The sequence below is a fragment of the Thalassophryne amazonica genome, chromosome 5, assembly GCF_902500255.1.
Source record: "Thalassophryne amazonica chromosome 5, fThaAma1.1, whole genome shotgun sequence".
NCBI classification, from domain to species: domain Eukaryota; kingdom Metazoa; phylum Chordata; class Actinopteri; order Batrachoidiformes; family Batrachoididae; genus Thalassophryne; species Thalassophryne amazonica.
The window spans coordinates 8700450-8717873 of record NC_047107.1 but is presented as its reverse complement, the minus strand read 5'-3'; the positions used below and the strand labels follow the sequence as shown (position 1 = coordinate 8717873).

General features: G+C 43.2%; 1 protein-coding gene across 2 annotated transcripts in view; it reads left to right on the top strand.

Moving 5' to 3' along the window:
* Positions 1-17424, top strand: part of LOC117510090 (rasGAP-activating-like protein 1) — a 145768-nt gene that overhangs the window by 13416 nt on the left and 114928 nt on the right. For both annotated transcript variants that reach the window (XR_004560612.1, XM_034169705.1), the window contains exons 3-4: positions 5753-5866; positions 7900-7961. Coding sequence is in view for 1 of the 2 variants with exons in the window: in XM_034169705.1 (XP_034025596.1) it covers positions 5753-5866; positions 7900-7961 (176 nt within the window). In the remaining variant the exon portion in view is untranslated. The remainder of the gene's footprint in view (positions 1-5752; positions 5867-7899; positions 7962-17424) is intronic.

Below are 17424 nucleotides of genomic sequence, written 5' to 3'. Positions count from 1 at the left end.
TCACCTCCCTACTTGTGGTGTGGTAGGATAGAGTTGAACACAGCCATAAAGGCCCCAACGAACAGATAAACTGAGCTCAATAATAAAATTAAAAAAGAGACCAAAAGAGAGGAAGAAAAACCACAACAAAGGATGCATTTTTTTGTTTTGTTCCACTTTTTCCTGTTCAGTAAATAATACTGTGTCATACTGTTCCTGTTAATGACCCAGAATATATATTTCTTGAAATAAATCAGTTTTGGGTGAGTGTGTTTAATGTTGATGATCTCACTTGGGCTTCGTGAGCGACTGTCTAGAAATTCTGATTGCTGGTCCAAACTGGAAACGGATATGGAAACCATATCATTACCGGTAACTCCATCAGGCAAAGAAGGGTTACATTAGCATGTCGTGTGGCGCTCCTGTTGCGTGTCACAGCTCCTGTTTGTGTGTGTGTCTGTCTTGTCATCCATCTGTGTTTCTGTCTTTTTGTTATCCTCACCCATTGTCCTCTGGCCCTTTGGTATTCTTGCTGTTTTGTTTCTATATTTTTTAAAATTGTCTTGGCTCCCCGGTTCTTGCCTTGTGGTGTTTTACGTTATAGTATTTGTTCCACCATAGTTCTTGGTCGGTGCCCATGCACAGTTGTCGAGCACAATGTTTTGGAGGTTCCTTCCTTTTGGCGGTGGTTCCTTCTTTTCCACTAATGAGGATTCAAACACCCGTCCTCATGTCCTTCAGAGCTCATATTAACCTTACATAGAAGCACACAACAGTTTGTCCCATTGAGTGTGAAAGAAGTGTTCTAAAGTGGCTGTATGACCCCCAAAGGGGCAATTATCTGCAGGCTGAAGGGCCACTTACATTTTATCATCATCCAGAGGCCCACTTACATCTTCATGGCATGAAAACTAAAAAATAATCCACCTCTCGGCTCAAGTCTCATTGTGTCTTCCAGCTTGGGTTTCATCTTTTTCCCCCGAGTCCATCTCTGTGCCACTCTGCCGACGCTGTCACTGATGGAGCAACATTGACAAACATTGTCCTACGCCGGAGTCCTTCAATCACATCCACAGAAGCCTAGAACTCCTGCAGATCTGTCATTGGGCTCATGGAAGCATCCCTCACTCTTCTGCTTTGTATATTAGCACTCCATTATTTTTGCTCGAGTCCACTCTGGGCATTATTACCGGACACTGCCTCGCAGTTTAGCGATATTCAGTGACTTGATCATGTATCAGCTGCTGTCTTGTCTTTCTAAAGCTGGCTGTAAAAGTGTTGGTTTAGATGTGTCATATTAAAGGGTCTGACTTTGACTTTGAATGATTGTTGAGTTTTCAGTGTCACCATGTTGTCACAGTGCATCCATATTTCATTCTGTCACAGCACCTGTGATGTTTTGTACAGAATGACAATAAAAACGAGTCGAAGTCTTTCCAAAGTGTTTGTTTTGATTGTTCATAACATGAAATAGTTTAGTGGTCAACTTAGACATAATGCAGTTATTAAGATGTAATTTGACATTGATGTGGTATTGCATGGCGGGGGGGGGGGGGGGGGGGGCAGTGGTACACATCTGTTGTTTCCTGTATGACTGGGATCACGTGTGCTGGTGCCACACAGCCCGGGTGGAGGGAGTGTGACTGGGTAGGTGGTGCCGCCAGTGAAGTCCCTCCAACACAAAGAACCTGATACTTGTCTGGCAGCTGGTAACCATGGAGAACGTGCATCAATTATTGCAGGGCACTCCCGGTGGAAACCCAGTGCTGGGAGCTGGATGTGGAATATTCAGTGTTCTCAGTGCAAAGTGTTGAACACAGAGTTGGCATTAAAAAGCAGCCGTACGGTGTGCAGCACAGCCGCTGCATCGATTTTTTTCTTTCTTTCTTGTTGAGCTCTTTTGTTGTGGGCACAACGACGCAGAGATTCACTCCCACTGATGAGCTTGTGCTTGTGGTGTTACTGTCCAACTGGCTTCTGGAGTGTGATGTTCATAGATGTTGAGGCCAATAGATCCCAGTGGGACTTCATGGGAACAGAGCTAATGACAGGCACATTCTGTCCTGTGAAAATGCTTTTGGCCCTCTCCTTTGCCCTCTATTTGTGTATATTTGTCATTGTAATTGTCTCAGATCTTCACTGAACATGGAATATCAGTCACAGGACAACCGGAGCAAACATAAGTTACCGTTTACTGATGGTGAAACTGGATCCGACACATATCAGTCCCAAGAAAAACTGTTTACCCCTTAGTCAACAAAATAACCGCTGATAATTGCAGTCCTGTTGAATCTCCACACCACATGCATTAAGAAGAACATTTCTAGTGATGTAAAAAAGTACTATATCATCCTCCCCTCTGTCCAGATCTATCAAACTGTCTTTGTTTCAGTCTTGGACATAGACATCGTCCCCATGGACTGGAAGAATGGAATTGTTGTCCCACACTGGAAAGGAAAGGGTGATTACCTGGGTTGCAACAGCCACAGCACAGTGGCTTAGTGATTAACACTGTTGCCTCACAGCAAGAAGGTCATGGGATCGCTTCCCACCTGGTCCTTTCTGTGTGGAGTTTGCATGTTCTCCCTGTGTGGGTCTGTATGGGTTTCCTCGCAAATATGCTTATTTATTTTCTGCCCCTAACCAAGACAGCATCTCTACATCTGGATTTGGTCCCCGATTGGTTAAATTGAGAGGACAGATTCATTGTATGTATGTACAGTGAAAATAAAGGGCCTTCTTCTTCTTCTATCCCATCCCAGGTACTGCAAGTACTTGGGGACAGAATTTCCTAATTTTTCCCAGTGAATACCAACGCACTCACTCCCAGCTCATCACATTTTGACACAAAAGGTTAGCTTTCACCGAACATCAGTATGAGATGATAGCCCCTTTGCATCCCAGTGTGTTGTGCAGGAAAACACTAACCCGAACCATGACCAAGACCACGACCACAGTCCAAACATAGATGAATGTTCCCTGATGACGCAGAAGTGAGGCAGATAATTAAATCATGTTGTCAGAGAGAAGTGATGGTGCTGTGAAAACATGCATTTCCCCACGCTTCACAATGTGACCTGAAGGGGTCACATGGACACAAAGGGGCACTGACTGAATGTCGAAATGTGATGCGTTGGAGTCAAAATGTGTGGCGAATACTGGTTTTTGTCAGGGTTGTGTTGTGGCTTCTACACTGGTCATTGCTTACATGGATTGGGTCTTTGGTAGGGTTATGGAAACCACCTTCTTCAGTGTCTTTGTTGGTGTGGTTTACTGACCTTACCTTTGTGAACAATGGTGTGATCTTTGTAGAATCAGTGGATACTCTGATTGCAGTACTTGAATTTGAGATTGTCCTGTTTCCGATGTTTTCGTTACTTTTGCATGAGAATGAAAGTTCAACTCTTTAGGGTTCTCGTGTTTCCAGTCTTACTGTATGGTTGCGAATCAGTGGTGGCACGAAGGGGGGGCTTGGGGGGGCTTAAGCCGCCCCAATAATGAGCCAAGCCCTCCCTCAGCCCCCCCCCCCCCCCAATAATTCTGCCAATAATGTGAATAGCGACTGGCATATTTGTGGATCTCAACTGCAGTTTTGTGCTGAGAATGTCTCAATATTGTGTAACTGAGCAAAGTGATGAATGTGTGTGTTCGGTGATCCACCAATGCTGAATCACCCTTCACAAACAGAATTTTCAGTTTTGCAAATAAACATTTATTTGTAAAAACCAACACACACATTACAAATCAGAAATTTGTATTTGTAGATCACAAAGCATGTGTACAAATTAAAGGATATTTGTAAATCACCCTCTGTGCATTTGCAAGTATTAATGAGACAATTTTAACTCCATACTCTAAAAATGTACTTTTCCTAAATATTTATTATGGCCACTCTTAAAACTTCACTTACAACGAAGTTTCTCAGGCTATATCTTTTACTTACTTTTATCGAATGGTTATGACCTCGGTGTTAAATTGGCAGTAAATCTTTGATATAGATGATTTGTGTAAGGTTGATTCCATGCATTGTCTTGAGCACCATTTCAATGAATTCAGTTTGTATACCTATGTGCAAGTTTACTGAATTTGCATTCATTCTAAGTGATGCGTGTGTGCATTGATACCACATTTTAGAGGAGCACGAGAAACTAAAACATATACCTTGGTATTTATAAAGCAATTTACTATATATTGTTAATTTCAATGACATTTTGTGGAGCCCCTCCAACTTTTACCCCAGCCCCCCCAACAAAAATTTCCTGGCGCCACCACTGTGAATCCTGGCGCCACCACTGGGAATCTACTAGGATGCTAAACTAGTGACCTAAGGCCATGACTACTTGTCTGTTATGTGTCGGACGCGGTCGGAGCGCCGACCCAGCGTTTGACAGGACCCAGCATGAAATAAGCAGAGCACGGTTCAAAAGATAACAGAATTTAATAATCATAATGAGTGCAGTGATAAACAACCAAAAATGTCCGCGGTCTGGTGAGGTGAAAACACGGCACGCTCTCAGCAGCGCAAACGGTCCGGCGCCACAGCAGTTCGGACCCAGGGACCCCGCCGACACCCCCCAGGTGGCCGCGACAAACCGAGTCTGTGAAGAAAGAAAACATGAGGTGAGTCCAACACTCTCCACCCAGAGAGGCACAGCTCAAAAGGTGCACACAATCAGCAAACACTTCCTGGCTTAAATATATATCAGCTTCTCACCCTGCAGGCACGGAACAACTCAGTTCAAATCTCCACTGCAGCAGAAGCTGATTAGACAATTAGCATAACGTGACAGCTCAATAACACAAGGTGTGAGGGACACCAAATCCACTGTCATTACTTCATAAAAGTCACCAAAACCAAATTACCTCAGGAAGTATGCTGAAGAGCGTGAGACCTCACCCAATCCTCCTTCACAGACTGTGGCGTCAAACCTGGAGTGGTCTCTGCGTCCGTAATGGTGAGATTGTTCTCCTGACGCCGATCTCACACGTCTGCTCACAAGGTCGAGTCTCTGGCAATCACACACTGTGCATTCAAGGTTTAAATGCAGCAATCTCTGATCAAGACAGAATACACCACAGCTGTGAGTCCTGATGACCTGCACGTGAAAACAAGCCTCAGGTGTTCAGGGTGAGGTCCTAATGCTCGGTCACTCAGTCCTGAATGCATACCACCTGGTGGGAAAAACAGAAACCAAGCCAGCCAAACACCCCAGCACACAACATTGTCTTTGGTACTAGGTCTCTTTGGAAGATCCTTTGGTATTGCTGGAATGACTTTGTGTCAAATTAATGATTACTTCGGGAGACTAAGATGACGATCACTTCCATTTATGACAAATCAGCCATGTGGTGTGTTTCTCTGGCCATGATCCAGCCATGGCCACGGCTGGAGTTCTGTAGTGGGGTGTGTTGCTACTAAGAAGAACACATCCAAAAACCTAGATGCAATGTTTAAACAGGACAAAATTTACTCCCACTTCCCACGGCCATGGATTCAGCTCTCAGGTGCCTCAATGTTAAGGACCCCAGTGGTTCGATAAGGCCAAGGACAGGTCCACATTTCACCATGTGGTGGTAGATCAGTGGTTACTTTGGAGAGGTGGGAACGGATTGGTTCTCTGCCTGGGTGGCTGTTATCCAGGAACCAATGGATTAATGGGTTGTTGTAGGGTACCAGCACATGCCCCTGTCCTGAGCTTTCTTTAGAAATGTGCAGTGGTTGATCTGTTTGCATGAATTCTGTCCAGTCACCATGTGAAACCTTCTGTTTCAGAACTGCCACAGTGTGGAAAAACCTGAATCCTTTCTGGGGAGAAGAATACACATTGCACCTCCCGATGGGATTCCATTCTCTCTCCTTTCATGTCATGGACGAGGACACAATTGGGTAATGTTGTCATCCAAACCTGACTCGAATTGAATGATGGCGCTTTTCATTTGAGATACAGTTTTCTGTTTTCTTTGGCTAACGTGGACCTTGAAGTCATATTTTGAATCCTGTTGTGCAGTATTATGTTGTGAATGGAAATCGCTCCAAGCTTTGAATAAGCAAACAGGCCCTTTACAACCCCTGGCAAAAATTATGGAATCACTGGCCTCGGAGGATGTTCATTCAGTTGTTTAATTTTGTAGAAAAAAAGCAGATCACAGACATGACACAAAACTAAAGTCATTTCAAATGGCAACTTTCTGGCTTTAAGAAACTATAAGAAATCAGGAAAAAAAAATTGTGGCAGTCAGTAACGGTTACTTTTTTAGACCAAGCAGAGGGAAAAAAATATGGACTCACTCAATTCTGAGGAATAAATTATGGAATCATGAAAAACAAAAGAACGCTCCAACACATCACTAGTATTTTGTTGCACCACCTCTGGCTTTTATAACAGCTTGCAGTCTATGAGGCATGGACTTAATGAGTGACAAACAGTACTCTTCATCAATCTGGCTCCAACTTTCTCTGATTGCTGTTGCCAGATCAGCTTTGCAGGTTGGAGCCTTGTCATGGACCATTTTCTTCAACTTCCACCAAAGATTTTCAATTGGATTAAGATCCGGACTATTTGCAGGCCATGACATTGACCCTGTGTGTCTTTTTGCAAGGAATGTTTTCACAGTTTTTGCTCTATGGCAAGATGCATTATCATCTTGAGAAATGATTTCATCATCCCCAAACATCCTTTCAATTGATGGGATAAGAAAAGTGTCCAAAATATCAATGTAAACTTGTGCATTTATTGATGATGTAATGACAGCCATCTCCCTAGTGCCTTTACCTGACATGCAGCCCCATATCATCAATGACTATGGAAATTTACATGTTCTCTTAAGGCAGTCATCTTTATAAATCTCATTGGAACGGCACCAAACAAAAGTTCCAGCATCATCACCTTGCCCAATGCAGATTCGAGATTCATCACTGAATATGACTTTCATCCAAATCAAATCAATTTTATTTATATAGCGCCAAATCACAAGTCATCCACAGTCCACAATTGCTTTTCCTTAGCCCATTGTAACCTTGTTTTTTTTCTGTTTAGGTGTTGATGGCTTTCGTTTAGCTTTTCTGTATGTAAATCCCATTTCCTTTAGGCGGTTTCTTACAGTTCGGTCACAGACGTGGACTCCAGTTTCCTCCCATTCGTTCCTCATTTGTTTTGTTGTGCATTTTCGATTTTTGAGACATATTGCTCTAAGTTTTCTGTCTTGACGCTTTGATGTCTTCCTTGGTCTACCAGTATGTTTGCCTTTAACAACCTTCCCATGTTGTTTGTATTTGGTCCAGAGTTTAGACACAGCTGACTGTGAACAACCAACATCTTTTACAACATTGCGTGATGATTTACCCTCTTTAAAGAGTTTGATAATCCTCTCCTTTGTTTCAATTGACATCTCTCGTGTTGGAGCCATGATTCATGTCAGTCCACTTGGTGCAACAGCTCTCCAAGGTGTGATCACTCCTTTTTAGATGCAGACTAACGAGCAGATCTGATTTGATGCAGGTGTTAGTTTTGTGGATGAAAATTTACAGGGTGATTCCATAATTTTTTCCTCAGAATTGAGTGAGTCCATATTTTTTTCCCTCTGCTTGGTCTAAAAAAGTAACCGTTACTGACTGCAACAATTTTTTTTTTCCTGATTTCTTATAGTGTTTCTTAAAGCCAGAAAGTTGCCATTTGAAATTACTTTAGTTTTGTGTCATGTCTGTGACCTGCTTTTTTTCTACAAAATTAAACAACTGAATGAACATCCTCCGAGGCCGGTGATTCCATAATTTTTGCCAGGGGTTGTAGATTGAGTGATAAGGTAAAGGCTGTTATTCTAGTTTTCTCATGACTGCCAGCCAACGTATCAGTCCAGTTAAACTGTAACAAATCAAATGCCTCCCAGTGGCTTCAGTGGTTTCTTTTTCCTTTGTTTCAGCCACGATGACGTAATTGGAAAGATAACTTTGAGCAAAGAAGCCATCGGATCTCAAGCTAAAGGTAGGATGAACCAGCACAGTTTTGAGGTTAAACACACACAGGGACTCTCCTGACACACAGAAGGCCAGTTATTGTCACAGGTGACGTTTTGTGTTCTGGTCTGTTTTTGCTGCTTTTTTTGTTTGGTTAGATTTTTTGATTACAGTTCTGTTTTGGTTCCCCAAAGTCCTGTTAGTTCCTGTTATGGTCTGGGGACTGGGTTGCGAGTTAGACCCAAGTGCAGTAACAGTAAGGCAGACACAGGAGGTAAACACAATAGTTTATTGAATAAGGGGGAACTGCGCAGTAGAGAGGACAGACAGGGCAACTGGACCAGAACCAGGAACTGACTGGACAGGGACCAACAGGATCAGAACTTGACAGGATTGGGACCAGGGACTGACTGGACAGGGACCAGGTGAAGTGAGCTTGTGGAGCTACTGGGGCTGGAAGACTGCAAGGGAGATGAGAGGGCTGGTGAGAATGTGCAGGTGCACCATGAGACATGAAAACCAATATAAACTTAGCTAGTTCCTTCAGTTTAGGAGTCAGGATCAAAGTTCAAAAGATGAAATATAGTTCAAATCCAAAGTTCAGTTCACAAAATGAGAATATAGTTCAAAACCGGAGTTCAGTTCCAAGTTCAGGATCGAGTCTCAGTGTGTCCAGGATTTCAGTTTTGCATATGAGTCATGCCCATATGACTGGCAGACAGAGTCAGATGAAGACTCGGGTGCATGTGGGACTAAACTGTCAATTCTCTGTGTGCTGTACTCAAAGATAACCAGTTACATTTATCTCAGAAGACACCAAAATGACTAAACATTTCAGTCAGTAGAAGAACTAGATTTCAGTGCTCACTGTTCCAGAACCGGTGCTGATGGGGTTAACAGTGATTTTACAGAATATCCGCTGATCACTTAGCGATGCGGAATAGATTGGATGCTGATTATTAGCAGCTGATTAATGTGAGACGCAAAGGGTGAAAAACACAGGAGGAAGCCGGCAGATGCATCAAAGTTTACGCACTACTGCAGATGGAACGTGACCTTGGAATAAGCATGAATGATCCACTGCAGAAGTCAGGTTTCGAGCTAGAACTCACACAGTAAAAGAAAACTTATTGATAACTTAAACATTACAATCCAAATGCTCAAAGAAACACACTGACAGTTAAGTCTGGACCGGAAAACTCGCGACGATAATAAGACTAAATTAAGCCTGAGCGCTTAATTAAGTCCAGGAACCTGGAAGCTCTACTCAAGTGCTCTCAAAAGTCTGGAATACCACAGGAAGAAAAAACACGACGAGTCAAATACTGCGCCTGGAAGTGGCAGTGAAAAAGAAACACACAGCGAATTACAAACTGCGCCTAGACATGGGAGCCCATAGCGGAGGGGTGAAGACAGGACATTCGGAGCATGGAGACTCCAGTTTGGAAAAACACGACAGGAAAGAATTAATGAACTCGGAGGCTCACAGGGAGGAAAAACTCAGAGCTACATTCATGACGGCGGAACACCAACTTAAGTCAAACAAAATATAAGAGGTCGGTTACCAGCTGAGAGCGATGGCATGGCACAGCTGGGTACCCGTGGCAACCCGGTTCCAACCATGAAGGATGCGGAGGTTCTTCAGGTGGTGTGAGAAAAGATTCTGGCCCCAAACCAGTGGAAGCGCCAAGGCTAAATCCTGAACAGTGATGAGATGCCATGAGAGTCAGCTGTGGACACCCACTCAGCAGAATGTAGATCAGCTGTGAGACACCGCTCTGTCACTTCACGTGCTGACTTGACAGATGGGGCGGGGCCCATGAGCAACCCACAGCAGATTCACCCGTGGCAACTTCACCCAGCAGCTCCACCTCAACTTCACCTGCAAACACAAAGACAGACGAACCAGCAGACCAGAGGCAAACCACAACAAGTTCCTGTTGTATTTCTGTTTTCTGTGTTTTTGTCTGGTCTGTCTGTTTGTGTGGATGAAGTAGGCGCTGACCTGCCAATATTGTAGATCTGGGTTTGAATCCTGTTCAGGGGCTTCGGACTGGGGGGGGGTGTAAAGGGTATGATGTACCCAGGGCCCAGAGCATGGGGGGCACAAAAAACTGGCATTAAGTACATTTTTGTGTTGCATGTTATTAATGTCCATACAATTCATGTTGTAAAAGAATATAATTAGAATGAATGTATAAATGAAACATAATTCTGCTCTAACAATAGTATTGAAAGATCTCTGAGGGCCCTTCCCACCCCTATAAATAATTCAAAAAAGAAGAGAAAAAAAAGGGCAGGGAAAGAAAACTAAATGAGGGACAGCAGCTGCTAACCAAATTCTTTGAAAAGAGAGGTGAGCTTGAAAGCTAGCTATATTGAGTTGGGGATCTGGGGGACCAAATTGCACCATTTTCTAGAAAAATGGTGCAATTTGGTGCATTCCTGTGCATTTTAACAGACGGGAATGCACCAAATTGCACCATTTTTCTAGAAAATGGTGCAATTTGGTCCCCCAGATCCCCAACTCAATATTGCTCCCCCAACTTTAAAAAGGGTTCTGACTCCCAGGTGTGATCTAAGGTATACATGATTTAGACCTGGTTTGACTACACATTAGAAATTTGGTGTTTGCGTTAATAAAAAAGAACATAACAGTGTGTGTGTGTGTGTGTGTGGGGGGGGGTCTTCAATATGGCTAGTACCTCGGGGCCAGAATTTGGTGCTACGCCCCTGATCCTGTTCATACTCTCTGTCTGTATTCTTGCACAAGACACTTAATCCATGTTGTCTCAGTCCACCCAGCTGTAAATGGGGACCGTCTTTGGCTGGGGAAGTAAGCTGCTTCAGAATGGCATCCCATCCAGGGGGAGCTGTAGACTGTCATTAGCTTCACTCTGTGGAATCTGGAGATAAGAACGGGCACCACCAGGCCCATATAGGACTTGCATGTTGTCCATGTGTGGTGTGAGGTCTTTCTCTCTACCTCCCTCTGGTGTGCTTCTGTGTTCTGCTTACTGATCCTCACTCTGTTTACCAGCTGACTGACCTTCACCTTCTTGCCAGAACATCTTGCTTCATCTCATCTTGTAGCATTTTTCTCCTGTGATTATGGGCTCTGTTTCGACTTGCTGCTACCATGTTTCCTCTCTGAGCCTAGCCTGCCGCTGGTGGACTGTTTGTCTGGTATGTTGATACGTACTTACTTACTTACTTGAGTGGTTCCTTGTGAAGTGATCGCTCGTGCTACCACCATAACAGATGCAATATTTAAGATATAAATTTTTCAGCACTTTAAAATGAAAAGACTGCATCTTAGTGGTATTGATTATAATTTTAAAAATTATCATAGTCTGTATTTCTGCATAGATAGAATCAAATGTAAAGTCTAAAACCGTGACTCAGAATGGATAAAATAGAGAAGAAAGTTAAACCTGAAGATTAGCTTCATGAACATATAAGACATATTCAAAGGCTGAATTCAAACTTGCACAGGTAATATAATAATAATAATAATAATAATAATAATAAAAGTGCTATACAACAAAGTCCATGAGATGTCACAACCATAAATCCACACACAATACAATAAGATTTAAAAACTACAAATAAGGACATCAGAACATGAAACAAAACCAAACATCACAACCCTCAGTGGTTATGGCCATTAGAAGAAATGGTAAATCTGCCAAACTGTTCCAAAAATTTGGTGCAAGATATGATAAAGGTCTACCTCCACCATCAATCAATCAATCAATTTTTTTATATAGCGCCAAATCACAACAAACAGTTGCCCCAAGGCGCTTTATATTGTAAGGCAAGGCCATACAATAATTATGTAAAACCCCAACGGTCAAAACGACCCCCTGTGAGCAAGCACTTGGCTACAGTGGGAAGGAAAAACTCCCTTTTAACAGGAAGAAACCTCCAGCAGAACCAGGCTCAGGGAGGGGCAGTCTTCTGCTGGGACTGGTTGGGGCTGAGGGAGAGAACCAGGAAAAAGACATGCTGTGGAGTATCATTTAGAGAGATCATTTATTTAGTATTTGGAACACACGACAAAGCACCTCCCTGTGAATACAGCCCAGACTCTGTGATGGTGGAGGTGTGCTTGGATGGATGGCACCTCCCACTCCTCTTCTTGCTCCAGGAACAACAGGATTTGGTACCTAGGGAGCACTCAAATGAGGTGAGTCCAGTGGAAGTGCTCACCTGTGAGTTACTTGACATATACTTGATCCAGGGCAGGTGGTCACTTCAAGCTGTAGGGTCCATAACGGTGACACAACAGAGAGCAGACTCCAGCTCCTGGTTAACCCGTTCTACCTGGCCATTGGACTGTGGATGAAATTCAGACGACAGGCTAACTGTGGCCCCCACGGCAGAACAAAAAGCTCCCCATACCTGTGAATTAAACTGGGGTCCACCGTCCGAGGCCATGTCTTGGACATTGGAGAGGGGGACTTGATCTACAATGGTGAGGATGGTATCAGGGCATTTCGCCCTGGACATTCCCCCTTGGTCTTTTCCCCTCCTGTCATTTTCCCCCCTGGACATTTCCCCTGGCCCTTTTCCCATCCAGACATTTCCCCCCTGGTCGTTTCCCCTCCGGTCATTTCCCCCCTGGGGCTCCCTCTGTTTAACTAATTAAAACACAATCAGCACTGGACTGCTACAAAGTAACAATGGGGCTTAAGGGAATGTAGATGTTGCATCATAAATGAAGTACACTAGCACTTATGAAAGCAACACTGAACTGCTTCGAAGAAAGTTTAGTAAAGGTCATATCCTTGATAGTTGATTGTTAGACTTATTGTAAAAGCATATAAAAAGGATATGTTTCAATAGCATGGCCCAAGCAGAGGGTCACCCCTTTGAGTCTGGTCTGCTTGAGGTTTCTTCATCAGAGGGAGTTTTTCCTTACCACTGTCGCCTGTGTTCTTGCTCTGGGGGTTAGTAAGGTTAGACCTTACTTATGTCAAGCACCTTGAGGCAACTTTGTTGTGATTTGGCGCTATATAAAATGAAATAATTTGAATAAATTTATGTAAAGGAAAAAAAAACAGCAAATTGTGTGATATGTTATGAATGTGAAAATAAAAAAGGGAAGGGCAACAGCAACCAATGGAAAGCTAAAAGGACCGGGAGGGAAAAGACCGGGGCGGGGGGTTGGCCATTGAGTCTCTTGGCGTTCTGACAACCCAGTCTCACGGCAAGTCGTGATTCAGCAGCACAAAATATACATTAATCTATTGGTTCGTGATATTGTGACAAAAAGTGCCTCATTTTCATCACGGCAGCACAAATTCATTGTAATTCATTCCGTGATGGCTGCACGAAATTAAAGTGAAGCGGGGGGGTCGGTGTGGTTATGGTTAAGGTTAGGGTCGGGGGTAGGAGTAGGGTTAGAAATAGTCAGTTAAAAAAACCCTGTCATGAAAATTTGACTCATTTCGTCATGGGAGCACGAAAAAAAAAAGTGAGACTGGGCTGCATTGTGAATGTAGGTGAAGTTCTTGTGACCTATCCAGACAATGAATGGATGTGTCGACCCCTCCAACCAGTGTCATCACTCCTCCAGGGCATCCTTAATATCTAGCAGATTGTCGTTACCAACATCGTAGTTAACGTCAGCTGGAGACAGGCAGCGAGGACCTGATCTGGGAAAGTACAGCCTCAACCCTTCTATCAGAGGCATCGACCTCCACCACGAACTGGTGGTTAGGATCTGGCGAGGAGGTGAGCCGGTGTTTCAGATGGGTGAAGGCCTGTTCAGCTGTGGGTGTCCAGCGGAATGCCTTTTTGGACAGGTGAGAGCGATAAGTGGCAAGGTGACCTGACTATAATTGCAAATGAATTTACAGTAGAAGTTAGCAAATCCTAAGAATCATTGTAGCTGCTTGAGTGCAGTGGGAGTCAGCCATTCTTGAAGTGCTTGGATCTCCTCGGGTCTGGTTTTATTTGTCCTTGTTCAATGATAAAACCTAGAAACTTAACTGAGGATAAGTCAAATGTGCATTTCTCAGCTTTTACAAACAGCCAGTTCTCCCACAGCCCCTGGAGGACCCAACAGACATGCACCTGGTGTTCCTTAAGGTTACTGGATAATATAAAGATGTCATCCAAATAGACAACCACAAATCAGTCGAGGAAATTACATATCAATGACCACTGCTTGGTCACAGGGGAATTGGTTAGACTGAAGGGAATCACCAGGCACTCAAAATGGCTGAGAGGGGTCTTACACACAGTCTTCCATTCATTGCCCTCTCTCTCCTACGGACCAAATGGTAAGCACTGCATAGATTCAGTTTAGTGAGCACAGTAGCCGAGTGCAGGAGTTTGAATGTGGAACTGAGTAATGGAATTGGATATTTACTTTTGGTGGTGATGGAATTTAAACCCCTGAAGTCAATACAGGGGTGGATAGTGCCATCCTCTTTGCCTACAAAGAAGAATCCAGCACTCATCAGGAAAGATAATGGCCTAATGATGCCTGAGGACATGGACTCTTGTATGTACAGTACTGCTCCAAAGATTCACATTCCCGGTGATTGAGGTTGAACAACCTGCTGGAGCGCAGAGTTGCGCCAGGAAGTAAATCCATAGATCAGTCGTAGGGACGATGAGGTGATAGGGATCTTTACTAAATACTGGAGTGAGGTCATGATAAACTGAGGGAACCAAAGACAAATCAGCAGGGATGGTATTTGAGGAATGAGTACCGGGATGAGTGGCGGGCATGGCGGAATGAAGACAGTAGGAGAGACACCTCTCACTCCACTGGGCGATTGCCCTGGTCGGCCAGTCGATACTCGATATCTCACTATTGATAGTCGATAGTGAGCGAGAAGCCAAATGTGCTCTAACAACAAATAGAACAGCTGATAGAATGTGGAACTCTACGGAATATTCCAATCAATCAATCAATCAACTTTTTTCTTGTATAGCGCCAAATCACAACAAACAGTTGCCCCAAGGCGCTCCATATTGTAAGGCAAGGCCATACAATAATTATGAAAAACCCCAACGGTCAAAACGACCCCCTATGAGCAAGCACTTGGCCACAGTGGGAAGGAAAAAACTCCCTTTTAACAGGAAGAAACCTCCAGCAGAACCAGGCTCAGGGAGGGGCAGTCTTCTGCTGAGACTGGTTGGGGCTGAGGGAAAGAACCAGGAAAAAGACATGCCGAGAAGGGGGGCAGAGATCGATCACTAATGATTAAATGCAGAGTGATGCATACGGAGCAAAAAGAGAAAGAAACAGTGCATCATGGGAACCCCCCCACAGTCTACGTCTAAAGCAACATAACCAAGGGATGGTCCAGGGTCACCCGATCCAGCCCTAACTATAAGCCTTAGCGAAAAGGAAAGTTTTAAGCCTAATCTTAAAAGTAGAGAGGGTATCTGTCTCCCTGATCTGAATTGGGAGCTGGTTCCACAGGAGAGGAGCCTGAAAGCTGAAGGCTCTGCCTCCCATTCTACTCTTACAAACCCTAGGAACCACAAGTAAGCCCGCAGTCTGAGAGCGAAGCGCTCTAATGGGGTAATATGGTACTACGAGGTCCCTAAGATAAGATGGGACCTGATTATTCAAAACCTTATAAGTAAGAAGAAGAATTTTAAATTCTATTCTAGAATTAACAGGAAGCCAATGAAGAGAGGCCAACACGGGTGAGATATGCTCTCTCCTGCTAGTCCCCGTCAGTACTCTAGCTGCAGCATTCTGAACCAACTGAAGGCTTTTTAGGGAACTTTTAGGACAACCTGATAATAATGAATTACAATAGTCCAGCCTAGAGGAAATAAATGCATTAATTAGTTTTTCAGCATCACTCTGAGACAAGACCTTTCTGATTTTAGAGATATTGCGTAAATGCAAAAAGGCAGTCCTACATATTTGTTTAATATGTGCTTTGAATGACATATCCTGATCAAAAATGACTCCAAGATTTCTCACAGTAGTACTAGAGATCAGGGAAATGCCATCCAGAGTAACGATCTGGTTAGACACCATGCTTCTAAGATTTGTGGGGCCAAGTACAATAACTTCAGTTTTATCTGAGTTTAAAAGCAGGAAATTAGAGGTCATCCATGTCTTTATGTCTGTAAGACAATCCTGCAGTTTAGCTAATTGGTGTGTATCCTCTGGCTTCGTGGATAGATAAAGCTGGGTATCATCTGCGTAACAATGAAAATTTAAGCAATACCGTCTAATAATACTGCCTAAGGGAAGCATGTATAAAGTGAATAAAATTGGTCCTAGCACAGAACCTTGTGGAACTCCATAATTAACTTTAGTCTGTGAAGAAGATTCCCCATTTACATGAACAAACTGTAATCTATTAGACAAATATGATTCAAACCACCGCAGCGCAGTGCCCTTAATACCTATGACATGCTCTAATCTCTGTAATAAAATTTTATGGTCAACAGTATCAAAAGCAGCACTGAGGTCCAACAGAACAAGCACAGAGATAAGTCCACTGTCCGAAGCCATAAGAAGATCATTTGTAACCTTCACTAATGCTGTTTCTGTACTATGATGAATTCTAAAACCTGACTGAAACTCTTCAAATAGACCATTCCTCTGCAGGTGATCAGTTAGCTGTTTTACAACTACCCTCTCAAGAATCTTTGAGAGAAAAGGAAGGTTGGAGATTGGCCTATAATTAGCTAAAATAGCTGGGTCAAGTGATGGCTTTTTAAGTAATGGTTTAATTACTGCCACCTTAAAGGCCTGTGGTACATAACCAACTAACAAAGATAGATTGATCATATTTAAGATTGAAGCATTAAATAATGGTAGGACTTCCTTGAGCAGCCTGGCAGGAATGGGGTCTAATAAACATGTTGATGGTTTGGATGAAGTAACTAATGAAAATAACTCAGACAGAACAATCGGAGAGAAAGAGTCTAACCAAATACCGGCATCACTGAAAGCAGCCAAAGATAACGATACATCTTTGGGATGGTTATGAGTCATTTTTTCTCTAATAGTCAAAATTTTGTTAGCAAAGAAAGTCATGAAGTCATTACTAGTTAAAGTTAATGGAATACTCAGCTCAATAGAGCTCTGACTCTTTGTCAGCCTGGCTACAGTGCTGAAAAGAAACCTGGGGTTGTTCTTATTTTCTTCAATTAGTGATGAGTAGAAAGATGTCCTAGCTTTACGGAGGGCTTTTTTATAGAGCAACAAATTCTTTTTCCAGGCTAAGTGAAGATCTTCTAAATTAGTGAGATGCCATTTCCTCTCCAACTTACGGGTTATCTGCTTTAAGCTACGAGTTTGTGAGTTATACCACGGAGTCAGACACTTCTGATTTAAAGCTCTCTTTTTCAGAGGAGCTACAGCATCCAAAGTTGTCTTCAATGAGGATGTAAAACTATTGACGAGATACTCTTAACTCCCTTACAGAGTTTAGGTAGCTACTCTGCTCTGTGTTGGTATATGACATTAGAGAACATAAAGAAGGAATCATATCCTTAAA